The following is a 27,311-nucleotide window of genomic DNA, read 5'->3' on the forward strand; positions in this document are numbered from 1 at the left end:
ACACGTAATGGGTTCACCAGTATCTACTATCCTAATTAATTAACCCAAGTAATGTGTGATATACTCAGCACCTGATACTTTCGAAAACTCCATAAAGATTTAGTAAAAAAAATGTTGACGATGTTTGCTCTGCAACTATACTGAGTAACTTCGAAACTCTTTATTAATATTATCCACCAAGTCCATCAAGAATTCATCATGAAGGAACTGAATCTTTAAGAAGTAGTTATACTCTACTAGCACCCTACAAGATTTCGTTTTTTATTAAATTATTCCTGCAAACTAACAAATTATTCGAACAAAAGTTTAATTTTGGCTAAAATTGTTTGTAATAACGAGACTGTAATTCTCACTATAGAACTTGTTAAAAGTCAAAGAGTTTTCAGCTATAAGTGCTGAATTGTAGGTTTATTCTTTGCTATTTTGTCAGTTTTAGTCCAACTTATAGTAAACACACAGGAAATTTTACTTAAACCATTATATTTGTTATAAGGTAATAACGTTATGTTTATTGTATTTCTAAACTACATTCTTTATGCGATCCCTTTATGTTTTTCCAGAAAAAGGTTTTAAAAGGTGGTTCAAAGTTATCTTTCCTATTTTAAAATTTAATAATTAAATAACTAAGGAAATACAGACATGCAGTTTTCAATATCTTGCAGCCAAACTCAAATGATTTTTGTTGCTAACTTGTTAAAGACCAGGATATCGAAAGCCATCGTCACCGTAACTGTGGACATGTTGCAGCAAATATGTACTGAAGTTCATGATAACAAGAAACCCACTTGAAGTAAAACATTTAATCTCAAGACAGCTAGTATGGGTATGAACATTTTAATTAAAATAAAGTACACAACAACGTTTCGGCCTTCTTAAATTAACCTGAAGATGACCTAAGAAGATTGAAACGTTGTTCTGTACTTTATTTTAATTAAAGTTTCAACACCCATACCAGCTATCTTGAGAATACTTGGATTGAAATCGAACTTCAATTAGACTTACTGAGAGTCAGTAATAGTGCACCGATATGTCAATAAAAACTGAGTTTGGCTTAAGAACGTTGAAAACTGCGTGGTTGTGTTTCCTTAGTTAGTTAATTGTTAAATTTCAAAATATGAAAGATAATCTTATACCACCCTATATAACAGTTATCAACCACATATGTCCATATCCGTTTCTGACGATGCGTTTTGCTCAATATCAGAGCTCAGAAAGATGGTTGAGATGCAACAAAAACTAAAGACATGCTAACTACTTGTGAAAAGCTTTTGCGTCTACTGTTTGCTATATCCTAGCCGGCCTGATTAGCACTTGTGTAAGCGGAACACATCGTTGGCAATGGATATGGAAGATATGGTGTGGTTGAAATACTATTATACACTCTTCCTTTTGAACAAAACTCAAAGAGACTGATAGATATAATAGTGTTTAAATACTATTGTCCATGTAACTTGAGTGTAATCAAGCTTTACTCGCAAAAGTTTTCACAGAAAGGCAATGTTATTAAAGAATTGTATAGTAGGTGAACTGAAAGATATAGTTAAATCACTTTCTCTTGAGACTTCTATGAACGGTTTAATTAAAGCTAATTTTGTATGTGCGACCGTACCTTTTCAAAAAACAAAACATAAACAATGGAACAAATTCACTTGATATTCTAAATTAAAAGTTAATAGTGATTTAAAACTACTGGAACTGAGGAAAGAAGAATTATTATTACCAGTTTAGGATTGATGTGTTTGAGTAAATCATGTTATCAACTCTTGTCCGGAAAAATTTTGAGATTCTTAAGAAGTTCCTAATGTGTGTGTGTGTGCAAAAAAAATGATTCCAGTCTTTGATGAAACAGAAAACATCGACATATTTTCAGAAGAAAAGGGGGGATTCGCCGATTATAGGTTGTTATTTTCAGGTATTTGTCCGTTGAAGACATTTTTGATTACAATAAGGTTGAAGCTGTAATACTTTTCTTCCGTGTATTACATTGGATCAAGAGAATATCCTGAAAAATGTGAAACCGGCGAAAAACGTAAACAAACTGTATGTGTTGAACATCAATGTAAATAATGCATAGACGGATTAGGTACGTTAAAAGATGACTATAACTGCCAGAAGTCAATTATTCTTAAGTGGTGCTTGAGAACTTTGCCATTAGAACAAAATTTATGGTTAAATCACCGTACTTTAACAAGCTGGTGCACGAGCAGATCAATATGAACATAGGAGTAACTGCTGCTTCAATAAATACAAAGAGGTTTAACAAGCTAGGAAGTTGTGATGCAAGGTTTAATATCACTAGCTTTGTTTGCCCTTCTGCTACGGGCCTTTTTTAAAGTGTGACCACTGCTCTAAATTAGTCCAAAATCTGAAATATATAGAAAAAGACAGTTGAAAACTTTCACTTCAAATTTTGTAAATTCATAAAATGGCACTGGTTTGTGGTAAAGTAAAATATTTTAAAATTCCTTCCTACGACTTTAATAATTTAGATCATGATATAAACGAAAATCTGTTTATATTTTGGGAAGGCAAAACTTATATAAAATCTTAAATATACTGCTGAATACAGGATCAGCTGTTCTCTTAATTGATAGTAAGTACTAATAATTTTGAGTTAGACCATGAGTGTAGAAAAATTACTCAAAGGTTTTTAGGAAGTAAAAAAAATCTTGCTATTAGTGAAAGTCTACTTAAAAGAGTTTTATTTTTTGAGGAATGTTTATTAGTTGTATTTCTCCGAGTGTTGGGTTTTATACTTAGACTGTAAATGTTACTTTTTAATGTTAAATGGACATAAAAATCAAAGATTTCATATTCAGAAGGGCGACTGCACAAGATGGTAGTTACAGAAAGATTTACACTTAGTTGATTTATTTGGTAGAAAAGCAAACGAAAGATAGTAACGGTGACATAATTGTCAGTAACGAAGTACAATTTTTTTTCTTTTGAAAGCTAGTAACGTTTTGGTATAGAAACGAGATTTTTAAATGAAGTTAGGAAAAAATAAAAGAGAAGTAAACGAACAAATATATGTTGTGTAAAATGACTTTTTAACATAATAATTAAACAAAGGCAGAAACTTTGAAGCCAGATTGTCTTGTTTAATTTTTCAAATAAATGGGCTGTAGTTATAGCCCATGATGTTTCAGTACTGGTTTTATATGAACACAAGAATGAGAGTTAGAATGTTTTCTTTTAGTAATCTCTGTAAAAGTGTTATAAAAAAAGCTGAGAATTTTAATATGATACAGCTAGTGCTGATCACCATTGTTAAGTAGCAGTTTCAAAAGGTCAGTAATAAAAATTTGCAGTTCTTTTGGAATCACAGCTGGTGGTTGTTCTGTATGTTTACTTTAATTACGTTTGACACTAGACCAGGATTTGGCAGCTTATTTTACATAGTGCACACAACTGTGGCTAATTAAAACAACGTTGGCCACACTATTAGAAAAACAATTGAAATATGCTAGTTTAATCAAATTAATTGCATTTCAACTAACTTTCAATGTGAAAATTGATGTGGGTTTTCATCAAGAAGTTTCGTGAAATTTGGCTTAATATCTATGATCAATGAGCATCTTAGCTCTGCCTCTAAATTTATGTCAGTAAGCCAAGATCTGTAATATAGACTTGAGAAAGTCTAGCGTAGAAAATGTTGACTCACACACTCATGTTGATCCAAACACTTGAAAATTACTATCTTTAAATTTATGTCAGTAAGCCAAGATCTGTATCTAGACTTGAGGAAATCTAGTGTAGAAAACGTTAACTCACACATCCATGTGGATCAAAACATCAAAATAAAATTTGAAATTGCTACCTCTAAATTTGGAAGATTCTTATTTATCAGAATAGTGAGCCACATCTCTCTGATAGAACGTTTTTGTTTACCTTTTATGTGTTCCACACTTTGCAGGGTAGGCGTCTCGTCTTCAAATCTACACTTATCAAAGGACATGTAATTACTTTACTGAAATTTCCTAAGTTAAATTGAAATGGATTATGCAAAATTTCAAATATTAATTTCAAATTTCTAAATTCGGAGAAACGTGATTCAAATTTCTTAGACAGATTTTTGATCCAGTTTACATAGAGATCATCTTTAGCATCAGATAAATCATAATCCTTATTATTTTCTAGAAAACTATTCAACTTTGCAAAATGTGTGAAATCATTCTTTTGTAATTGTTCCGCAAAGAAGTTTAGCTTTAACTGAAATTTATAAATAGACTGCAATCGCTCGCTTATTATTTTACCTCTTCAATGAAGCTTCGTATTCAAATTATTCAAGTGAGTCATCATGTTGCACAGAAAGTACAAATCACACTGCAATGATAAAGTTTTCATTCCAAGGAAATTTCCAATCTTACATTTTCAACAAGATGTTCTTTTATTTGAGGAAAAAAGGAAGTAAATCGTTTTAAGACTTTTTTTCTACTTAACCATCTTACACTGCAAAATCAGTAAGATCATCAAAAGTCTAGTCATTGCTTGTCTTCAAGGACTCAACAAACTGTCGATGATTGAGAGAGCTTCCACTTCTAATATAATTCACAATGTTTACAACAATGTCCATCAAATTTTTCAATTCATCACTTTTTAACATCTGAGAGCATAAATTTTCCTGATGCAAAATTCAATGGAAAGATGGCAGCATGGACTTCACATTATTTTCAATTAAATGCTGCTTCAAAAGAGAAACAAACCCTAATTTCACTACAGTCATGGCGGAAGCACCGCCTGTTGTGACAGAAACCAGTTTTCCTAAAATTCAGACTGAATTTTTTTGACATTTCAAATTTTTTAAAGATGTTTTTTCCACATGTTTGATCTCGTAATTCACAAAGGCCAAGCATTTCTTCCCTCACTTGAAGATCTGAAGTTACATATCGAACCCAAAATATCAACTTTGCAGTGTCACTGGCATTTGTTGACTCATCTAGTGCTAAAGAAAATCACAAACAGTCTTTTAGTTGTTCAAGCAACTGATTTTCAATGTCTTTCGCTAACTTTAGCATTTTCTGTGTTTGAGTTTCGTGCAAGGCTAAACGAGGGCCATCTGCGTTAGCCGTCCCTAATTTTGCAGTGTAAGAGTAGAGGGAAGACAGCTAGTCATCACCAATCACCGCAAACTCTTGGGCTACTCTTTTACCAACGAATAGTGGGATTGACCGTCACAATATTACGCCCTCACGGTTGAAAGGGTCAGCATCTTTAGTGCGACGGGGATTTGAACCCCTCACTCTCGGATTAAGAGTCGAACGCCTTAACCCTCCTGGCCATGCCGATCCACCCTTAACATTCTGCGGACAATTGTTCTTCGACTTAATTGCAAATTATTTTGAAGAATATCTTATTTTTGAATCATAATTCTCCAGAGTTTCAATGAAAACAATCAATATTTCTTTTACTAGTTCAGCATCAGAAAATGATTTCTTTTTTAAGCTAGAATCCAATATACTTTATAGGTAGCTAACGTAACTAGTTCTGTTGATGATAAAAAATCTTTTAGACCTCCCTTTTGTTCATAATATTGTGCTTTCAGACGGCTAATTTTTTTTCATACGAATTTTGTTATCAACTGGAAATTTTACATCAAATTCGTTTTGAAAATTGTTAAAGTGTTGCTTAAGGTTGTATACTTTATTATTTCTAAAAACTTAGTTACACAAAAGACACACTGGCTTATTATTTGCTTCAATCACTGCAAAATTCAATTCCTAAATTTCGTTAAATTCTAGTTTCACGTTTTTCCAGTCACGCGCCATTCTCTTTTCGGCAGTAATGCCAGAATCAATTAAATTTATTTTCTGAGTGTTCACCATCTGGATTCTTTCGTTTTCGAATTATCCACTTATCCATATTATGGGATTAAATATATTTTGTTTTTTATTGTGCTTGCAAGCACATACAAAACAACGCACACTCGATAACAAACATCTAAACCAGACTGACGTTACAAAATGGGCGGAGTCTGTGGCAGTGATGAAGTTAATATTACGCTTGGATCAATAACTGTTTTTTTTATTATTTCTAGGCAAGCAGGTTATGCACTTTCAAAATATAAGTGTTGGTTACATCATCAAGCGGTATTTACACATGAACTTGGTGAGTTCAGCTACTTCATCCAGAACGATTACTTTTTTTTCCTCAGGGTTAATATAACTGAAGCCAAGAGGTTTCAGTTGAATGGGTTGTAAAAAAGATTCTCTTGTAATATTTAGCTATTTAGGAACAACTGATGCAGCGAATCATGATGTTGCTGTACGAAATACAATGTGTCAGATGACTATTGTATGAATGAAAACAAAATAAAAGATGAAAATAAAGAGATGCCACAGAATGGAGCTATTGATCCAGTCCATAGTGTATTGTCATTTTGTAGTGTGTTGGTTTCATGTAGGTGGTAGAATAATCTCAGTATATCATTTAATTCTATTTCTGTAAGAAAGACTTGCAAGCAAAACAAAGTTGTCAAAACAAAACAAAATACTGTTTTCAACAGTCATCTGGGGGTTTTTCTTTCAGAGTGATATCATTTGAAACTTTGAATGCTCTTACCACATTCTAATGAATTATTCAAAACGTTCTATCTAGGTTATCATAATTTTCTATTGCCTATTTGGATTCATCGCTGTTTGACATCGAAAGAGCATTTAACTCGCCTGTTGACTGAAATTAAACAGACAATAAAAAGTCAAGATGTTAGTACGGATATGCAATGGTCAGATAGCTGGGTTTCATTGTTGAGAGTGGAAAAATTAGATCCAAAACTGCAAATTTTAAAGCCGTAGTTAATTTCCAGTGCCCTAGTTGCAATTATGATCTTTGTGCTTTTCCGAGTTTTGCATAATACTATGTAATATTTATTTCACGTTTTCCTCCTTAGCAGGATCCGTGATAGATTTACTTAAGAAAACTAAACCCAAACAAAATTAATTTTATTCCATGGCTTGCAAATAGATATTTATTAGCTTAAAGTAATACTATTTAATAGCTTTTAACGCATATTATTCCCGATTTTTTGAACCAAGAGAATCTTTACGATTATACGTTAATCCTAGTTACAGTGAGGTAGGAGTTACATTGTAGAGGATAAATGTTGAAACGTTAGAGCAACATGTAACTTCCTATGTACAGAAAACGTATCGTAGGAGTGTCACATTTCTGTTATTCAAGAACAATAACTGGCTGTAGTGCAATTGTTTGGCTTATACAAGTGAATTATTTTTAATGTAAAATTTAGAGTTTAAACGTTTTTCTTTAAAGATAAAACAGAACTGTAAAACAATATGGTAATTGATACAACTTTCAGTTTACACGTTTATCTAACCTATATTGGAATCAGCTTATTTCTAAGAACTGTTGTACGAGAAGTTTTAACAAGAAAAACCATTAAAACATATGGCAAGTGTGATCGCTACATGAACTCGGAAATACATATGTATTTATGTGTGTGTGTAAAATATAATAAGTTATTCTATTACTATTATTACTATTACTATTATTATTGGAAAATAATAATAGTAGATAACGTATTTAAATAAGTACGAATTACAAACAAAAGGAAAATGCAGCTTATAGGAACAATGTGCACTGGGGTAATCTATCTATCAAAGTGGACTTAGGCTGATAAACCTGTCAAGAGAGATTGTGAGAAGAGAGAGGGAAGTGGTAAGAAAGCACTATGTTTTTATGAGATAGTTCTTAAGAAAGAGAATCCGTTTGTGTATAAAGTAATATAGAGACGATAGTTTGAGAACTGTATTTGGAGATAAGAAAAAAATAAAAAGAAAGGGTAATCAAATGCTGACGTATTGTTTTTTTTGTTTTTGAATTTCGCGCAAAGTTACACGAGAACTATCTGCGTTAGCCGTCCCTAATTTAGCAGTGTAAGTCTAGAGTGAAGGCAGCTAGTCATCACCAATCACCGCCAACTCTTGGGCTACTCTTTTACCAACGAATAGTGAGAATGACCCTCACATTATAACGCCCCCACGACTGAAAGGACATGCAAGTTTGGTGTGACTGGAATTGGAACCCACGACCCTCAGATTACGAGTCGAGTACCTTAACCACCCGTCCATGCCGGCCCATATACGTGTTTATTAACGTTTAAACCGAAATGTTACATTTACACACCTCTAATTTGAAATAACCAATGAAAAACTGGGAAGACTATGTGAGAGGACAGGAAAGGAAACATGTTTTCTAGCATACTTTTTATCACAGATACTAGATTAGTCCGATTGTGTTTGATTGCTTTCCTATTTTGTTTTTACTTTTACACAACTTAATTCGTGTTTACAGTGTTTTAAATACCTTTTATCTTCTACAGATAACTTATATGATCAAACACTTTAGCTCACCACTTGAAGAGGCCTAGAATTATTCTGTGATTTGCTCTTTCTCGAGGTAAATAATCAGAGGAAGAGCTCCTCGGTACCGTCATACTCAGAAACACAGTAAAATTCAAGTAACGGATGAAACTATGAGTTACAATTTGATATTAAGAAAAAATCAACATTTTAACTGCTTCAATTACTACATTGTGATGGTATATCTATTTATAAATAGTTTGATGTACAATAAACAGACTTGTATATAGATTAGTTCAGATTTGTGTTTCTATTTATATTGTAAGAACTACAATATACAATATTCTAAGAAAGTTATTCCCATTAACTCTTAGTTGGTGTAGCATAAAACTACACAATAGGTTAGATCCCCTGTACCAACAAAGAATTCTTCACCCATTGTTTTGTTTTAGTTTTTGTTTCAGCTTGTAGGCTTAAAAACAATTATCTATAACCCTACTACACGCGACTCTGTAATAGTCCAAAATAAACTGACAAAACTGGAAAATTATTAAAACATTAATACTCAAAAGAAAACATTGTTATGAATAAATAATTGAATAAATTAGACAAAGTTAAACAATCTAAAAATAAAGTTTAAACACTACATTATCTCTCAACAATGCCAATGCTTGAACTACCCATATATATTTAATTATTCTGAAAGAACTACGTTTTCTTGGCTAATTCATATTTCTATTGTTAATTGTTTGGAATGCATTTAAAAAAACGTGAGAAGTTCAATTAAATCATTTTATTATAATCATCTTTTGTTATTTTCTTTGCTATTTTCTTCAAGTCTCCGCTAGTACAGCGGTATGTCTACGTATTTGCAACGTTAAAATCAGGGGTCTCGATTCCCCTTGGTCGGCTCCGCAAATAGCCCGATGTAGGTTTGCTATAAGGAAACAAACAAACAAGTACAATACCAAATGAAAATTAGACAGTAAACTAAGGTTTCCTTTATTGTCTAAAATTTTAATATAATCATCAGTGCTCTTAACGTTATAATCCGTCCCAGAAGCACTGCGGACTCACAACTCTAGAAAACGGCTTTCGATACCCGTAGTGGGCAGAGCACAGATAACCCATTGTGTAGTTTTGTGCTTAATTCTAAAACAAACAAACATTGTAATTCTAATTGAAATAATCTTGAAATAACTGCAAAATTATTAAAGTAGTGTTTGTAATTAAAACAACCATTAAACGAACAATTCGTTGTATTGCATTTGTTATTAACTTGTCAGTCAATTGAAAAATTTGTTACATTGTGTTCAGAGGGCTGGGTGTATTTAGCGGTTAGTGTGTTTGAACTGTGAATTCGAGGGTTTATAATATCAACCAGTTATCGTAAAAAGTCGATCCGCACTTGTGAACCGTTAGGACACTATGAGAGTTGGCGGCGAGTTCTTTTTATTAGCTGTCTTCTTTACTATCTATTTGTTCAGAATTTGTGACAGCTCTGCACAGTTAGACCTTGTCTAGCTTTTGGAGAAAAACCTGAGATAAAAAAAAACCTTTTTTACAAAATATTATCTGTTGTACACATGTAGGATTTCTTGGTGAAGTGAAAATAGTTTCAGCTATATCGGTTTGGTTTGTTTCGAATTTCGCGCAAGGCTACACGAGGGCTATCTGCGTTAGCCGTCCCTAATTTTGTAGTGTAAGACTAGAACAAAGGCAGCTAGTCATCGCCACCCACCGTCAACTCTTGGGCTACTCTTTTACTAACGAATAGTGGGATTGACCGTCACATTATAAAACCCACACAGCTGTAAGGGCGAAAATGTTTGGTATGACGGGGATTCGAACCCAAGATGTTTGGATTACGAGTCGAGCGCCTTAACCACCTGGCCAGATAAACCGGATAAATCCGCTAAATAGAAGATTCGGAAAATGCTGAATGTATACCAGTTGAGTTTAAGCCAAGGAAGAGCTAAAAAATTAAATACAATGTGTAACACGCAATTAAAGGTATGTTTATTATAACTTAAAACAAAAACAGTATATGTGCGTTTATTTACTTTACTTTTAGTGTTATTTGTCAAATGAATTTCTTTATTGAATATTATACGAAGGCCAGATCAAGTCTAACTGATGAAATTTGTCTATTTACAACGTAAACTTGAAATTACTTAGTGCGACTGTTCTAACACGTTATCAGTCATACTAATTCTAGAAAAAATATGGGTTAAACCTTTAGGTACTACCTGTAAAACTAGGAGACGTCGTTACTCTAACATTAAAGAAGTAAGGCAGATCTTCAACGAGCAGTATCAGCTATTTCCTTATTTCGAAAATGACTAAAACAATGGTAAATTATAGCAAGATCAACTAAACATCTTTTCTTGTACATGCGATATGTGAAACATACACTTATTTAGAACAAAGAATGAATTTAGAATAAGTATTAATACTAAATGGAGTAAGAAAGCAATACACACATTCCTAAATCATACATAGTATATACTTTCAAGGCGTTTATTATTTCTTTCACTTTCACAGCTTTGACATTAAAGAACTTGAAGAACTGCAAAACTAAGAACGCTAATTTCAGACCTCAGTTTAAAAATGAACAAACGTTGTTTTTAGTCGAATGATTTGTTCATCATTAACCCTAGCCAATAATTAAAATTAGAATGGACTTATATATCGCATTCAATAAGGCACGTGCAAATACATCATACTTAACTGGTAACTTAGATTAATGTTCTTTCATACCTGTTAGTAATTTTCTTTCAGTAGAACCAATGTTTTCGTGCTGACATAAGGAACAAGTAAATTTGTAAATAACAAAAAACGATTTTAAAATTGAAATGTGGTCCTTGAATTTAATGAAAAAAAATTAGGGTTAGTTGTGTTTGAAAATACTCCTCGGCTCTATCTCAGGTTATACCATGAATGACTTTGCTCTGTTGATTCTAGACAATCAAAAAACGTTTATCCATATAGGGTGGACCAATAACTAAAAGATAGTTAGAAAAGTAATTATATAAGATAAATATCTTGTAAGCCCCGTAGAAATAATTTTAACCAAATTTCCTTTAATTACGTTGCGAATAAGCTTGCAAAGCTAAAAGCGCTCTTTCGTACACTCTACATTCAAACTGTCCACTGTTATTACTGATAAAACTGTCCACTGTTATTACTGATCAAACTGTCCACTGTTATTACTGATCAAACTATCCACTGTTATTAATGATCAAACTATCCACTGTTATTACTGATCAAACTGTCCAAGAATGGAAGTTAATGACTCCCCCATCCGCTATTTTTCTACAACAAACTTAATACTATTGTGTCTGCTCTTCACAGATTCAGAAACGTGATGATAATTTTTAAAAATGGCGAGTGTTATCCATGTACCTGCGATTGTTAATATTGTTGCGTGCAGTTTTCAACAAAGTTTTTCTTATCAGTTTGTGTTGTTTATCAACAATATTTTATTCTGATGCTATAAATAATATTTAGAGAATATACTTACTCAAAATATTTTCTGTAACAACGTATAAAACAACAAGTGGAAGATAACAAAAAGTTTTGTGTGTAGATGCAAAAATACCTTGTCAACTTCTAATAATTTGTAATAAAGTAGAACAAAACTGGTGTAGGATTTAAAACTATATTTTTCTAGTAAAAATCCACACTCCTTAAAGTACACAAAATTCCACTAATTCGCTGTGACCTATCATGGCTTATATTAATTGTTCATATTTTCTAAGATTACAATAATGGCCTTGATTACTTATCATATGCCGCAGTGCAATAGTTAATACAGTTAAAAATAAAGTTTATTATATTTTACTATTTAAATATATAATTACAAGACAGAAGTAATTGATACTTTGTTTCATTATGAAACCGTCTTTTTTTAATGCATTCTTCATTAAGGAATTAATGCATCATAAACCTCGCGTTTTGTTTTCTGTTGAAACGTAACAAATCTAACGAACACTTACTATGTTTATACCATAGAAAACGACGAATTACTCGAAAAATTAAAGATAACTTAACAGATAACTTTCAGGTGTCAGCCCCTCATCTGGTAAAAAATTATGTCAGTTTTGTTCCCTCATAAATCAGTGATAGTTTTACGTACCTACAACGTTTAAATTCTGGATTTGATCCTCCGCGTTGGAAGATGTGCGTATAACTCGTTGTGTAGTTTGCATTACGAAAATAACAATATAAATGTTCCAGTTTTTGTTTCTCACTAAGCTAATTTCCTGTTTCTCAGAGAAATATTTCATCAAAAGTAGACGTTATGACAAGCATGTTATAGAGCTTTCATATCCTTCGAGAAAACAAAACTAAGAAATAAAGTGACATAGTTGTCTAAAAATTGTTTTTGCATGGTATTATTTTTTCTTACTGCAATGTGATGTTTTCAGCTTGTTTAAGTTAGATACTTTTCATATACATTGTTATCGATCAGCAACAGCGAGGGCTGTTCCGTTTGTGGTATATGTTTAATTGTATGTGTATTTGTTTTATGCACCTGAACGTATATCTCCGTATAACGGTAATTAAATAAACAAAAATATTTTTCAATGTACTATAACTAAGAGATGGAATTAACGTTATTTAACACAAAAAACAAAATTTTATATATTAGTTACAAAGTTTATACTGGTGACTTACGTGTCTTACTTTGTATATAAATTATACTGCGTGATACACTGTAAATGCGTTGTTTTTATAATAACTTTACATGTTGTTGAAGACTTTCTGTCAAACTGAAAGATGGAACCAAAATAGCTATTTTTGCTGCACTCTATAACTTTGCGTTTATTTAGTATGAACATGACATATCCATATACATATGACATATACCAGTATATTCAATGTTACTAAAATCTCAATAAAGTATATTACATAAGAGTAGTATAAATATACTCAATTGTATTATCTCTGACTGAAAGCCGTCTAATTTTACTGCTTACAAATGTGAGTCGTAATTATTAGTCTCACACTTCCATGATAGTTACAAATTTTGATTGCACAAGATCAGATATATACAAGTTTTCGTATTCAATTTCAAAACAACTTGAATCTGTCCAAAGCAGTGTTGTTCGCAACTATAATTTAAGTGTAAAACATATTTCTACTATCTCAGGAAACAAAGGACTAATTTATGTGATTAACGATTATTCTCAGTCTAATTCATACCTCTGTTTCTGAAATGTTTCGTAAGAGCCAAACAAAACATAAACAACTTTTCCGCTTGTTTTTAAAACTCGATTGTGTAAAGTCTAGAAATTTAGAAAGTTTACTCTGAAAGTCGAAAATAACTTACGAACAACATTACCACTGAACATAACGTCCTATATATATATGTAAAACACAAGTTTCAACAAGTAACAGGACTACAACAGTTCTTTTCTTAAGAGCATAAATTTAAACAAACGGATGTTCCTAGTACGCTTGTAAAATAATCGATGTTTAACCAATTACCAAGAAGACCATATTTATCTTTAGTTCAACTGATATATTGTTAAGTTTTGAAGCCCTCCTATGAAACGTGAGACATTACGGGTAGGCAACATTACAATATTAAGTAAAAATAAACTCGAACTAAGGTTAAATACATTAGTAATAAACAGGGTAGTATTTCTGTTAAAGAATATCTTTGGATATCTTCACTGTTGGCACTGAGTTAGGAGTGGTATTTTTATTTTTGTGTATTGCCTGATTTTGAATTTAATTTGGTTCATTAGTTAGTTACTCTCATGTCGTAACTGTGTGAGAAGTCCACCTTCTATGCATTAAATGTTCAACGCTTGTATTTTACGTTTGGTTTAAACTTTTCAAAGACATTACTAATATATGTAGCAAACAAATATATACCTGTCTAATGAAACGTAATTATTGTACTCATTTTGTACTCTAGGTAATAATGTCAAACATCACTGTTCGAATATCTCAGGCTGTTCTTTTATGGAAGGAATAGCTAGGTGTGATCCTGATAAAGACACATGTGTTTGTGGAGATGGAACGATCGAGGTGGCAACAGTCGAGAAAACATTATGTGTAACTAGTAAGTTTAGAGTTTATTTGTATTACACGGGTTTCTTACCTTATTAGATAGGTTTCTTTTTAACTAGATTACTAGCTCTTAAATCTTTATATATTAATTTTAGAAGCGACTTATTCTTTATAGATTTATACAGAGGTGTAGGAGACCATTACGTTTTGGAACCCTAGAAGTTCCTGGGTTCTGGATTAAATTTTATGAATTTTTCTGATTTTGATACATTTTTTATTGGGACATGTTAAAAAAATCTACCTCCCCGTTTCTTCGGTCATTGTTAAATATTAATGTTGCAGGTAACTTGCTGTGTTTCAATTCATATTTAATCATACTCTTAAATTATTCTCTCTCTTCTTAAACAGTAATTTTACAAACAGCTTTGTGTTTATCCAGTTATGATACTAATGCTACAAACAATTTATTTTGTACCTACTTAGGTATTAATCTTACACCTAACTCACTTTTTGTCTACTCAAAGTGTAATATTACAGGTCAGTTACCGTCTATTCACTTGTAAACTAATCTTACAATCAACGTTCTGTCTACTTATTAGTTAATCTTAAAGATAATTTTATCTCTCTTTACTTACTAATATATTAATTTTGTAGGTAACTTACTGTTGTTCTACTGATGCATTAAACTTTTAGCTTCCTTACTCAAATTTACATTAATGTCACAAGTAACCCACTTTCTATTTAAACATACATTAATATTATAGGTAACTAACTTTCTGTCGCCCGGCATAGCCAGGTGGTTAGCGCGCTCGACTGTTAATCTGCGGGTCGCGGATTCGAATACCAAATATTCTCGCACTTTCAGTCGTAGGGGCGTTATTATTTCACGATAAATCCCACTATTCGTTGCTAAAAGAGTAGCCTAAGAGATGGCGGTGGTTGAGGGACGGTTACCGCAAATAGCTCTCATGTAGGTGTGCGCGAAATTAAAACAACCAGAGTACCTTTCTAGCTACTTCTATATTAAACTTATAGGTAACTATCTATTATTCTACATAATATTTTTTATAGAAAACCAGTTAAGTATCCTTGCAAATCAATCTATCATGTGACAGTCTTACTAATCTTGTTGCAAAACAGTCGTTCAGCTAATAATGTATACACATTTCAAAACAGTCGTTCAGCTAATAATGTATACACATTTCAAAACAGTCGTTCAGGTAATAATGTATACACATTTCAAAACAATCGTTCATGTAATAATGTATACACATTTCAAAACAGTCGTTCAGGTAATAATGTATGCACATTTCAAAACAGTCGTTGAGGTAATAATGTATACACATGTCAAAACAGTCGTTCAGGTAATAATGTATACACATTTCAAAACAGTCGTTCAGGTAATAATGTATACACATGTCAAAACAGTCGTTCAGGTAATAATGTATACACATTTCAAAACAGTCGTTCAGCTAATAATGTATACACATTTCAAAACAGTCGTTCAGGTAATAATGTATACACATTTCAAAACAATCGTTCATCTAATAATGTATACACATTTCAAAACAGTCGTTCAGGTAATAATGTATACACATTTCAAAACAATCGTTCATGTAATAATGTATACACATTTCAAAACAGTCGTTCAGCTAATAATGTATACACATTTCAAAACAGTCGTTGAGGTAATAATGTATACACATGTCAAAACAGTCGTTCAGGTAATAATGTATACACATTTCAAAACAGTCGTTCAGCTAATAATGTATACACATTTCAAAACAGTCGTTCAGGTAATAATGTATACACATGTCAAAACAGTCGTTCAGGTAATAATGTATACACATTTCAAAACAGTCGTTCAGCTAATAATGTATACACATTTCAAAACAGTCGTTCAGGTAATAATGTATACACATTTCAAAACAATCGTTCATGTAATAATGTATACACATTTCAAAACAGTCGTTCAGGTAATAATGTATACACATTTCAAAACAGTCGTTGAGGTAATAATGTATACACATGTCAAAACAGTCGTTCAGGTAATAATGTATACACATTTCAAAACAGTCGTTCAGCTAATAATGTATACACATTTCAAAACAGTCGTTCAGGTAATAATGTATACACATGTCAAAACAGTCGTTCAGGTAATAATGTATACACATTTCAAAACAGTCGTTCAGCTAATAATGTATACACATTTCAAAACAGTCGTTCAGGTAATAATGTATACACATTTCAAAACAATCGTTCATCTAATAATGTATATACATTTCAAAACAGTCGTTCAGGTAATAATGTATACACATTTCAAAACAGTCGTTGAGGTAATAATGTATACACATGTCAAAACAGTCGTTCAGGTAATAATGTATACACATTTCAAAACAGTCGTTCAGCTAATAATGTATACACATTTCAAAACAGTCGTTCAGGTAATAATGTATACACATGTCAAAACAGTCGTTCAGGTAATAATGTATACACATTTCAAAACAATCGTTCAGGTAATAATGTATACACATTTCAAAACAGTCGTTCAGGTAATAATGTATACACATTTCAAAACAGTCGTTCAGGTAATAATGTATACACATTTCAAAACAGTCGTTCAGGTAATAATGTATACACATTTCAAAACAGTCGTTCAGGTAATAATGTATACACATTTCAAAACAGTCGTTCAGGTAATAATGTATACACATTTCAAAACAGTCGTTCAGGTAATAATGTATACACATTTCAAAACAGTCGTTCAGGTAATAATGTATACACATGTCAAAACAGTCGTTCAGGTAATAATGTATACACATTTCAAAACAGTCGTTCAGGTAATAATGTATACACATTTCAAAACAGTCGTTCAGGTAATAATGTATACACATTTCAAAACAGTCGTTCAGGTAATAATGTATACACATTTCAAAACAGTCGTTCAGGTAATAATGTATACACATTTCAAAACAGTCGTTCAGGTAATAATGTATACACATGTCAAAACAGTCGTTCAGGTAATAATGTATACACATTTCAAAACAGTCGTTCAGGTAATAATGTATACACATTTCAAAACAGTCGTTCAGGTAATAATGTATACACAGGTCAAAATAATGTATACACATTTCAAAACAGTCGTTCAGGTAATAATGTATACACATTTCAAAACAGTCGTTCAGGTAATAATGTATACACATTTCAAAACAGTCGTTCAGGTAATAATGTATACACATTTCAAAACAGTCGTTCAGGTAATAATGTATACACATTTCAAAACAGTCGTTCAGGTAATAATGTATACACATTTCAAAACAGTCGTTCAGGTAATAATGTATACACATTTCAAAACAGTCGTTCAGGTAATAATGTATACACATTTCAAAACAGTCGTTCAGGTAATAATGTATACACATTTCAAAACAGTCGTTCAGGTAATAATGTATACACATTTCAAAACAGTCGTTCAGGTAATAATGTATACACATTTCAAAACAGTCGTTCAGGTAATAATGTATACACATGTCAAAACAGTCGTTCAGGTAATAATGTATACACATTTCAAAACAGTCGTTCAGGTAATAATGTATACACATTTCAAAACAGTCGTTCAGGTAATAATGTATACACATTTCAAAACAGTCGTTCAGGTAATAATGTATCAAAACACATTTCAAAACAGTCGTTCAGGTAATAATGTATACACATTTCAAAACAGTCGTTCAGGTAATAATGTATACACATTTCAAAACAGTCGTTCAGGTAATAATGTATAGACATGTCAAAACAGTCGTTCAGGTAATAATGTATAGACATGTCAAAACAGTCGTTCAGGTAATAATGTATAGACATGTCAAAACAGTCGTTCAGGTAATAATGTATACACATTTCAAAACAGTCGTTCAGGTAATAATGTATACACATTTGAAAACAGTCGTTCACGTAATAATGTAAACACATGTCAAAACAGTTGTTCAGGTAATAATGTATACACATTTCAAAACAGTCGTTCGGGTAATAATGTATACACATTTCAAAACAGTCGTTCAGGTAATAATGTATACACATTTCAAAACAGTCGTTCAGGTAATAATGTATAGACATGTCAAAACAGTCGTTCAGGTAATAATGTATAGACATGTCAAAACAGTCGTTCAGGTAATAATGTATAGACATGTCAAAACAGTCGTTCAGGTAATAATGTATAGACATGTCAAAACAGTCGTTCAGGTAATAATGTATACCCATGTCAAAACAGTCGTTCAGGTAATAATGTATACATCGTTCAGGTAATTTCAAAAAACAGTCGTTCAGGTAATAATGTATACACATTTGAAAACAGTCGTTCAGGTAATAATGTATACACATTTCAAAACAGTCGTTCAGGTAATAATGTATACACATTTCAAAACAGTCGTTCAGGTAATAATGTATACACATTTCAAAACAGTCGTTCAGGTAATAATGTAAACAGTCGTTCAGGTAATAATGTATACACATTTCAAAACAGTCGTTCAGGTAATAATGTATACACATTTCAAAACAGTCGTTCAGGTAATAATGTATACACATTTCAAAACAGTCGTTCAGGTAATAATGTATAGACATGTCAAAACAGTCGTTCAGGTAATAATGTATACCCATGTCAAAACAGTCGTTCAGGTAATAATGTATAGACATGTCAAAACAATCGTTCAGATAATAATGTATACACATTTCAAAACAGTCGTTCAGGTAATAATGTATACACATTTGAAAACAGTCGTTCAGGTAATAATGTATACACATGTCAAAACAGTCGTTCAGGTAATAATGTATACACATTTCAAAACAATCGTTCAGGTAATAATGTATACACATTTCAAAACAGTCGTTGAGGTAATAATGTATACACATGTCAAAACAGTCGTTCAGGTAATAATGTATACACATTTCAAAACAGTCGTTCAGGTAATAATGTATACACATTTCAAAACAGTCTTTCGTGTATATGTCTACACAACCATCTTCTATCTAGATGCCCTCCAGTGGCGCAGCGGAATGGCTGCGGACTTACAACGTTAGAAACCTGGTTTCGATACCCATTGCAGGTAAAGCACAAATAGCTCATTATATAGCTTTGTGCTGAACTTGAAACGAATCCATGTAAATATTTACCTTTCTTAATGAAAAAGACTATTTAAGGTAACATCTCGTGTCTCTTCATTTATATTCTTTTAAGTCAATGTTACAGGTATTTCTATATTCATCTCCTTCCACATTAATTTTGTAGTGAAAGATTACCTCTAGAGGAAGCATATTTCGTTAACCTTTAGAAAGATTATTTCTTTCAATATCGATTGTATTTTCATGTGAATAACATAACGTGAAGTGAAATAATTATTTGTTTAGAGGCGGTCTTTCAAATGTCTCTCATGCCCACTAGCTTGATAGCTTGGCTACTTAAGCTGTGTAACTTCGTGATTTTTTTATGTGTGGGTTTTTCACATGAGAACCATTTATTTATTTTTCCATGACCATAACAAGCTTCTTTTATAATTATATGGTTAGCATTGTTATATCTCTTTCTTAATAAGGTTTATTTCTTTGTTTAATTTGAAATTCTAAAGGTTTAGTTAAGATTTTAATTTCTTACACCATGGTGCAGTATTTTTAAACAATAGAAGTTAGTTTGAATGAAGCATGAAATGGTTGAACGAAATACGATTCTGTTTTTATTTGTTATTAGTCGTGCCCTTGGGAAGAATTTGTGACTACCACGAGCAGTGTATAGCGTTCGACATCAACAGCAACTGTGTGGAAGTAGGCGGAAGTTTAAAGCGGGTCTGCCAGTGTCGTCATGGTTATGAAGTTGAATCATTCAGTCAAGATCCATTAAGACGTTGTATGGAAAGTACGTATGAAAATATTAGAGTTCTAAATTTGTATTTGATTTAGTGCACAAAATAAGAACCAATGCAGCTATATCGTAATAAAGTATGAAAAAATATACACTTTTAAAACTGCTATAAGAGAAAGAGAAATATACGATCACGAACTTTGGTTTAGTGAACTTTTGCAGACAATAATAGTGTAATTTCATTGAAAGCGTCCACCAGTAGCACAGCGGTATGTCGGAGAACTTACAACACTACTATCCAGGTGTCGTTTCGATAACCGTGCTCGAGAGGCACAGATAGTTTATTGTTCTTAACTTCAAACAAGCAAACAATTTGTTGAAATCTTCACTGATATATTTCTTTTCTATTGTTGTCCAATTCTTTGTAGTTTTTGTGTTTAGTTCGAGCAAAATAGATTTGTACTCTAGTAAATTAAAACACAAAATACTCAAACCCTTTGTAAATCATAATATGTGTAGTGTTTCACCCAAAATCTAAAGACTTTTTAATCTTGTTGGTCTATAATCTCTGGTGCTTCCAATGGTACTGCAGTATGTCTTACACCGTTAGAAGCCAGGTTTCGATATCCGTGGTGGTGTGGCTTTGTACTTAATTCTAAACAATCAAACTATAACTTCTGATAGTTGAGGTATAAATATAATTAAGTGCAGTTGACCTCAGTTGACCTCTAGTTATACAATATTCCATCTTAGAAATACACAATTTAAGATGAATTAGATATAGATCATTAATTACAAAATAATATATATATACACACGCAAAGATATATATTAGAACTTGTTTAAACACTTCATTAATACATTTCATTAGATTTACACTGCACAAACAGTTAAAGGTTAATGGTAAATTATAAGTTTATTTAGAGGGATGAGTAAGTTATATTAGAACGATTTTGAATGCACAAATCAGTTAGGTACATCACAATCATAAGTGATACTAAGTTGTGATTGAACGTGTTACATATGAACAACATTTTGTAATTGTTTGGCGTTTGTAGATATTGTAATACTATTGGGTACTTTTGACAAGACAACCTCACATCAGTTCCTTTTTCAATAGAAACTACACTATATTCTATTCTCAAAATACACAGTCACCAGACAGAGATCAACTGGATGTGGTGAGGGTTCAGTATCATTTTAAAATAGTGTACTCAACCTCTTTAGCTGTGACAAGGTTAAAAAAGTAGAACCAGTCACACCAAACATGCTCACTCTTCCAGCCGTGGGAGCATTATAATATGATGGTCAATCCCACTATTTATTGGTAAAAGAGTAGTCCAAGAGTTGGCGGTAGGTGCCTTCCCTTTGGTCTTACACTGCTAAATTAAAAACGGCTAGCGCAGAGAGCCCTCTTGTACTTTTGCGAGAAATTAAAAAACAAACAAAAGACAGAAAGACAATTCTAAATGAATGTCATTCAACCTTCACAATTTATTGTTTTACAACTTGGACATCTGATGATCAGGATTGATTTTAGTAAACCTTCATAAGTTTGAAGGCCTGGCATGGCCAAGTGCGTAAGGCGTGCGACTCGTAATCCGAGGGTCGCGGGTTCGCGCCCGCGTCGCGCCAAACATGCTCGCCCTCCCAGCCGTGGGGGCGTTATAATGTGACGGTCAATCCCACTATTTGTTGGTAAAAGAGTAGCCCAAGAGTTGGCGGTGGGTGGTGATGACTAGCTGCCTTCCCTCTAGTCTTACACTGCTAAATTAGGGACGGCTAGCACAGATAGCCCTCGAGTAGCTTTGTGCGAAATTCCAAAACAAACAAACAAACAAACAATCATAAGTTTGATTTGTAAAAAAAGAACATTAATCAGAGTTCTGAAACTGTCTATGCAGTTGGTAATAAGAACTATTAACGCGGGTTTGATAGAACTTTCTATACTGTGTTTAAAGGGAAGTAAATGTTGGTCATTTAACTTGAGCAAACAATGTTTTATTTGAATACATCCTAGAATTAATCCATTATATAATCATGAAAAAAAAATCGTAAATAGCTGAGGCTATAAGGTATGTGAAAGGTAAAGAAACAACTGACTAGTGAAGAACATTGAGTTGAATAAAGAGCATCTTTTGAAATCAAAGAAGCTAAATGGTGATTTCAAATTTATAAATAACAGTTAAAAACTCACTTAACATATTGATGTTTTTATAGTAGGTTTTAAAGCATAAATATACTGAAAACGCTGAATTAAGTTCGTCGAAAGCTAAAATTAGAATTGTAGCTTTTCATTAATTCAGTAGCAAAAATATATTTTAAGACATATTTTAAACAGTAATAAATAGTCTTAAATAGTTATTCCAGAGCAGTTTAAAGATTTCATTCACAGTTAATATGTTTATTGATTTGATTTGCATTTTGCGCAAAGTTACACGATGGATATCTTCGCTAGCCGTCCCTAATTTACCAATGTAAGTCTAGAGGGAAGGATTCTAGTCATCACCACACACCGCCAACTCTTGGACTACTCTTCTACCAACTAATAGCGAAATTAGAAATCACATTATAACGACCCCACGGCTGATTCAAACCAGCGACTCTAAAGTCGAAGGCCTTAACCACCTGGCCATGCCGGACATTCACAGTTGATGATAGCTCATCACACATGTGATGAATAATTTTAGAATGGAACTTTTCCTTTAAAATTTGTTTTAGTTTGTGAATATATCAGATGATGGGTCCCCCGCTAGTACAGCGATAAGTCTACGAATTTACAACGTTAAAATCAGGGGTTCGATTCACCTCGATGGACTCAGAAGATAGCCCAATGTGGGTTTGCTATAAGAAAACACATACACACACACACACACACATCATATGATGGTGATTATGAAACATATGTTATGTGAATATACTAAAAATGTTTTCGAAATAAGTAATCTTATATAGAAATTATTACACATATATAGATAGATAAATATATGTTTGTCTTCGGTATACTATTTAATAGATCCAGTGGAACAAACAGATCCCATGAGTCTTCGGTTTGGTGAAGGAAGTATTCTTCCTATAGTTCTTAGTGTATTCGCTGCAATTCTCGTTTTGCTTGCTCTAATTTGTGGAATTTTTCATCTCTTCAAATGGAGGTAACTTAATAATATTACAGAGTGGTTCAAAACTAACCTTTTTATTTTAATAATTAAGTAACTAAACAAATACAAACATGCAGCTTTCAACACCTTGTAGCTGAACTCAAATAGTTGTTATTGACGTGACATATAATGGCTCTCAGAACGTCTAACCATTATTCTATTTCAGTCATGTTTGCTTCAATACGTCAACAGCTACAGTGCCGATGGCGACCGTTATCCTAATCTTTAGCTATAAGTGCGCAATACAAATTATCCTTGACATATCCCCATCGAACGAAGTATAGTGGAGTGATATCTGAAGAATGTAGTAAGGAAGAAATTGGTCCACTCCAACCAGTCAAACATCTCGGAAATGTCTGACTTAGGAAGCACCTGATCAATACGTTTCAATGTGGCGAAACATTATCGAGATGAACGATCATCCATGGTTACATTTCCTCCAGTTGTGTTAATAGCGCTCGTAGCGAAAACGAAAGGACCGACAATCCTATCACACACTAAACTGCACCACACGTTTACATTTCGGTTATCAAGTGTGATTTCAGTGTTGTCATGGAAATTTTCCAAGCCCCATATGCATACATTATGATGAGTCACTTTATCCGAGGCATGAAATGTAGTCTCATTACTATAGAGTACACAAGCAGTCAAGGAGGTTCACTGCAAAAGTATTGTGATTTCGTTTGTTACTTGGTTGAAGTGTCTACACCAACTGACATTGGTAGCCATGCAGATGAATGACACATTTATGAATGATACTGTCCGGTTATTAAGTATATCTATGTGTAAGCAGGATTCTTTAAAGCAAATGTCTGTGACTTGTTGGTGATAAATTTCAAAAATAAATGAACAACACATAATCCACTTATTTTAAAATAATATATTTAAAACAAATAAAATATATATACAAACTTTTGCTACACAGTTAATCACCACAGTTGTATCCAGAACTTTAAATAAACATCTCCTTTCGTCAATAGTCTATGCAAGCTGGTTCAGTTACTTTACAACCCAAGTTTTGGACGTAGTATTCTTACTTACTCTGTTATCATAATACAATCAGTGGCACAGCATGGCCAGGTGGTTAAGGCACTCGACTTCGTAATCCCAGGATCGCGGGCTCGAATCCCCGTTGCACCAAACATGCTCGACCTTTCAGACATGAGGTGTTCTAATGTGACGGTCAATCCCACTGTTCGTTGGTAAAAGAGTAGCCCAAGAGTTGGCGGTGGGTGGTGATGACTAGCTGCCTTCCCTCTAGTCTTACACTGCCAAATTAGGGATGGCTAGCACAGATAGCCCTCGAGTAGCTTTGTGCGAAATTCAAAACAAAACAAAAACAAACAAACCTTTTGTAGCTTTGCGCGAAATTCAAAACAAATCAAACCAAAATACAATCAGTAATAAATTCACTTACGTTACCCTATGGGTTACCATAGTTGTATCCAGTAGTCCAAACAGGCTGGTTTAGTCATTTTATAACCCAATTGATAAGACGAGTTATTCTTCTTTACTCTGTTATTACAAAACAATCTGCAATTATTACACTTTAAAAGTCGCTATTATACACCTTTATGGCTAAACACAATATGCATTTAGTTGACTTAACAAAAAATTAACAATTCTCACTTAGCGCAATGAGAAAATTCAGAAGTTTTGAGTAACATGACATCAGTTCACAATACTTGAGTTACCCAACAAATGATTTGTAAATTAGCCATAAATATTGCTTCTAACAATAGCTCATTTTAATGCTCACATAACATAAGTTATATAATACTTTGTATTAAATTTACAATGAACAGTTATGCATATCTAACAATAAGCACCTCCTTAAGAAATGTATTTACAATATTTCTTATATTGTTTACAAAGACTGTTTTCAGCTCATACACAAAGTATACTCATACAGTTTGCACTAAGATTTGGAGTTCCCTTGATGGCCTCAACGTGGAACTGATAGTGCGAGAGGTACAATATCCATATCGTATTTTGCAATGCTAAAATTAGGGGTTCGATTCCCCTCGTTGTCTCAGCAGATAGCACGATGTGGCTTTGCTATAAGAAAAAACACAAACACACACCCATATCGTATTCTTCAAACTGTTGGTTTTCCACCTCTGGATGTATGCAGGGGGCTGGTAGTCCGTCTGGGTAACTAGCTACTTCCTGGAAAGTTAGTTCTGGAATTTCCAGATGACAAGTAACTATGATGGCCACATACTTTTGTTCAATCACAGAGTAGTTCTCATTACTCAATAACGTTTTACTAGCATATATTACAGTAAACATTCCGTCTTCAAGTTATTGTAGGAGTACTGCTTCAAATTTAATGTTTGAACTATTGGCCTGAATAATGAACAATTTCTTAAAGTTTGGCATTCTTAGGAATGATGAACTTCCTAATATGTTCATTAACTTCAGGAATGCCATCTTCTGTGGTTGTCTCTACTTCACCTTGTTGGGTAAGTGTCTTTTGGTTAGTTGAGTCAGTGGTGCAGCAAGTTCATTGTCATTTGGGATTAGCTTCTTGTAGTATCCCACTAATCCCATAAAGACTTTAACTTATTGGTTGGTAAATGGAGCTGGTGCATCTAGTATGGGGGTTAGCTTCTTTGCCTTTTCCATGGCTATCTGTTAGTCACCCACACTGAGGCTAACAAATTTCAGTACAAAATAGCTGATGTAGCACTTAGATAGTTTGGTGGTCAGACATGCTGCTCTCCTTAGCATGAAAAGCTTTCTGAGTTTCTTCAGGTGGTTTTTCTATCTTTTTCTGTGGGTCAGAATGTTGTCTACATAATGCTCTATGTTGGTGGTTTTGTGCGACATCTTCCTTGATATGTGATTAAATGTTGTTGCTGAGTTTACTAATCCAAATATCATCCTCTTGAACTAGTAACATTATCTTGTGCCAGTAACCTATGCTGAAGATATTCATGGTAAACAATTTGACTCTGTATAGGTTTGGCATAATAGCCTTTGGGTTAGCGAAAGATTTGTAGTCTGACATCATATCGAGGTTCACCTTCCAGAAATATATGTAGAAGGAGTTCAACCATCCTTCTTCTTTACGACTACCATTGGTGAACAGTAGACTGAATTTGAATGCTCGATGATTCCAATTTCTAACCATTCTCCTTCTGCCCGACATGGCCAGGTAATTAGGGCGATCTACTCATATTCTGAGGGTCGCGGTTTTGAGTCCTTGTTACATTAAACATGCTCACTCATTCAGCCGTGGAGGCGTTATACTATTCGTTGGTAAAAGAGTAGCCCAAGAGTTGGTGATGTGTGGTGAAGACTAACTGCCTTCCCTCTAGACTTACACCGCTAAATTATGAACGACTAACGCAGATAGCCCTAATGTAGCTTTGCGCAAATATTCAAAACAAACAAACAAACAAACCATTCCTCTTCTTCACAATTGCTACTAGTTAACAGCTGACTGACTTCACAGGCTTCATTATTCCAATTTCTAACATTGCTTCGATTTCTTAATTGATTATTTCTCTCATTGCGTAAAGCATCTGGTTGGGCTTCACTTTAACTGGATCTCTGGTCGTGATCTAAATCTTGTGTTGTACGAGGTTTGTCTTGCTCGGTCTACCTCTTTATAATGACGCAGTACATCTTGAAGATCTTTTTTTCTCCTTGCCAGTTAGGGTTTTACTGATGTTGGCATTTTTGTGCTTCTTATCAACACCCAGTGGTATTAGGTCTAGTAAGTTTTAATGTTCTACGACAAAGTCATCATCTTCTGGTTCTGTAACTATGAAAGTCACACCTACAACGACCATCTATGCTGCCTCAATAGTTGCACTGATTATGTCTTCTTCACCCTTGAAGTACCTCTTCAACAGGTTGTTGTGGTTGAGCTTTGTCTTTCGTTTCATTTTCACCTTGTAGCCCATTCTGTTGACCCCCTCATGTACTTTAAAAGATCCTTTCCACTGCAGGGTGTGGGTT

General features: G+C 33.2%; 1 protein-coding gene across 1 annotated transcript in view; it reads left to right on the forward strand.

Annotated features, from left to right (window-relative positions):
* Positions 1–27,311, forward strand: part of LOC143240219 (uncharacterized) — a 60,752-nt gene that overhangs the window by 25,893 nt on the left and 7,548 nt on the right. The window contains exons 3-5 of the mRNA XM_076482337.1: positions 14,248–14,394; positions 20,074–20,238; positions 23,201–23,336. Coding sequence (XP_076338452.1) covers positions 14,248–14,394; positions 20,074–20,238; positions 23,201–23,336 — 448 coding nt within the window. The remainder of the gene's footprint in view (positions 1–14,247; positions 14,395–20,073; positions 20,239–23,200; positions 23,337–27,311) is intronic.

Source organism: Tachypleus tridentatus, chromosome 13 (assembly GCF_004210375.1).
Source record: "Tachypleus tridentatus isolate NWPU-2018 chromosome 13, ASM421037v1, whole genome shotgun sequence".
In the NCBI taxonomy this organism is placed as follows: Eukaryota; Metazoa; Arthropoda; class Merostomata; order Xiphosura; family Limulidae; genus Tachypleus; species Tachypleus tridentatus.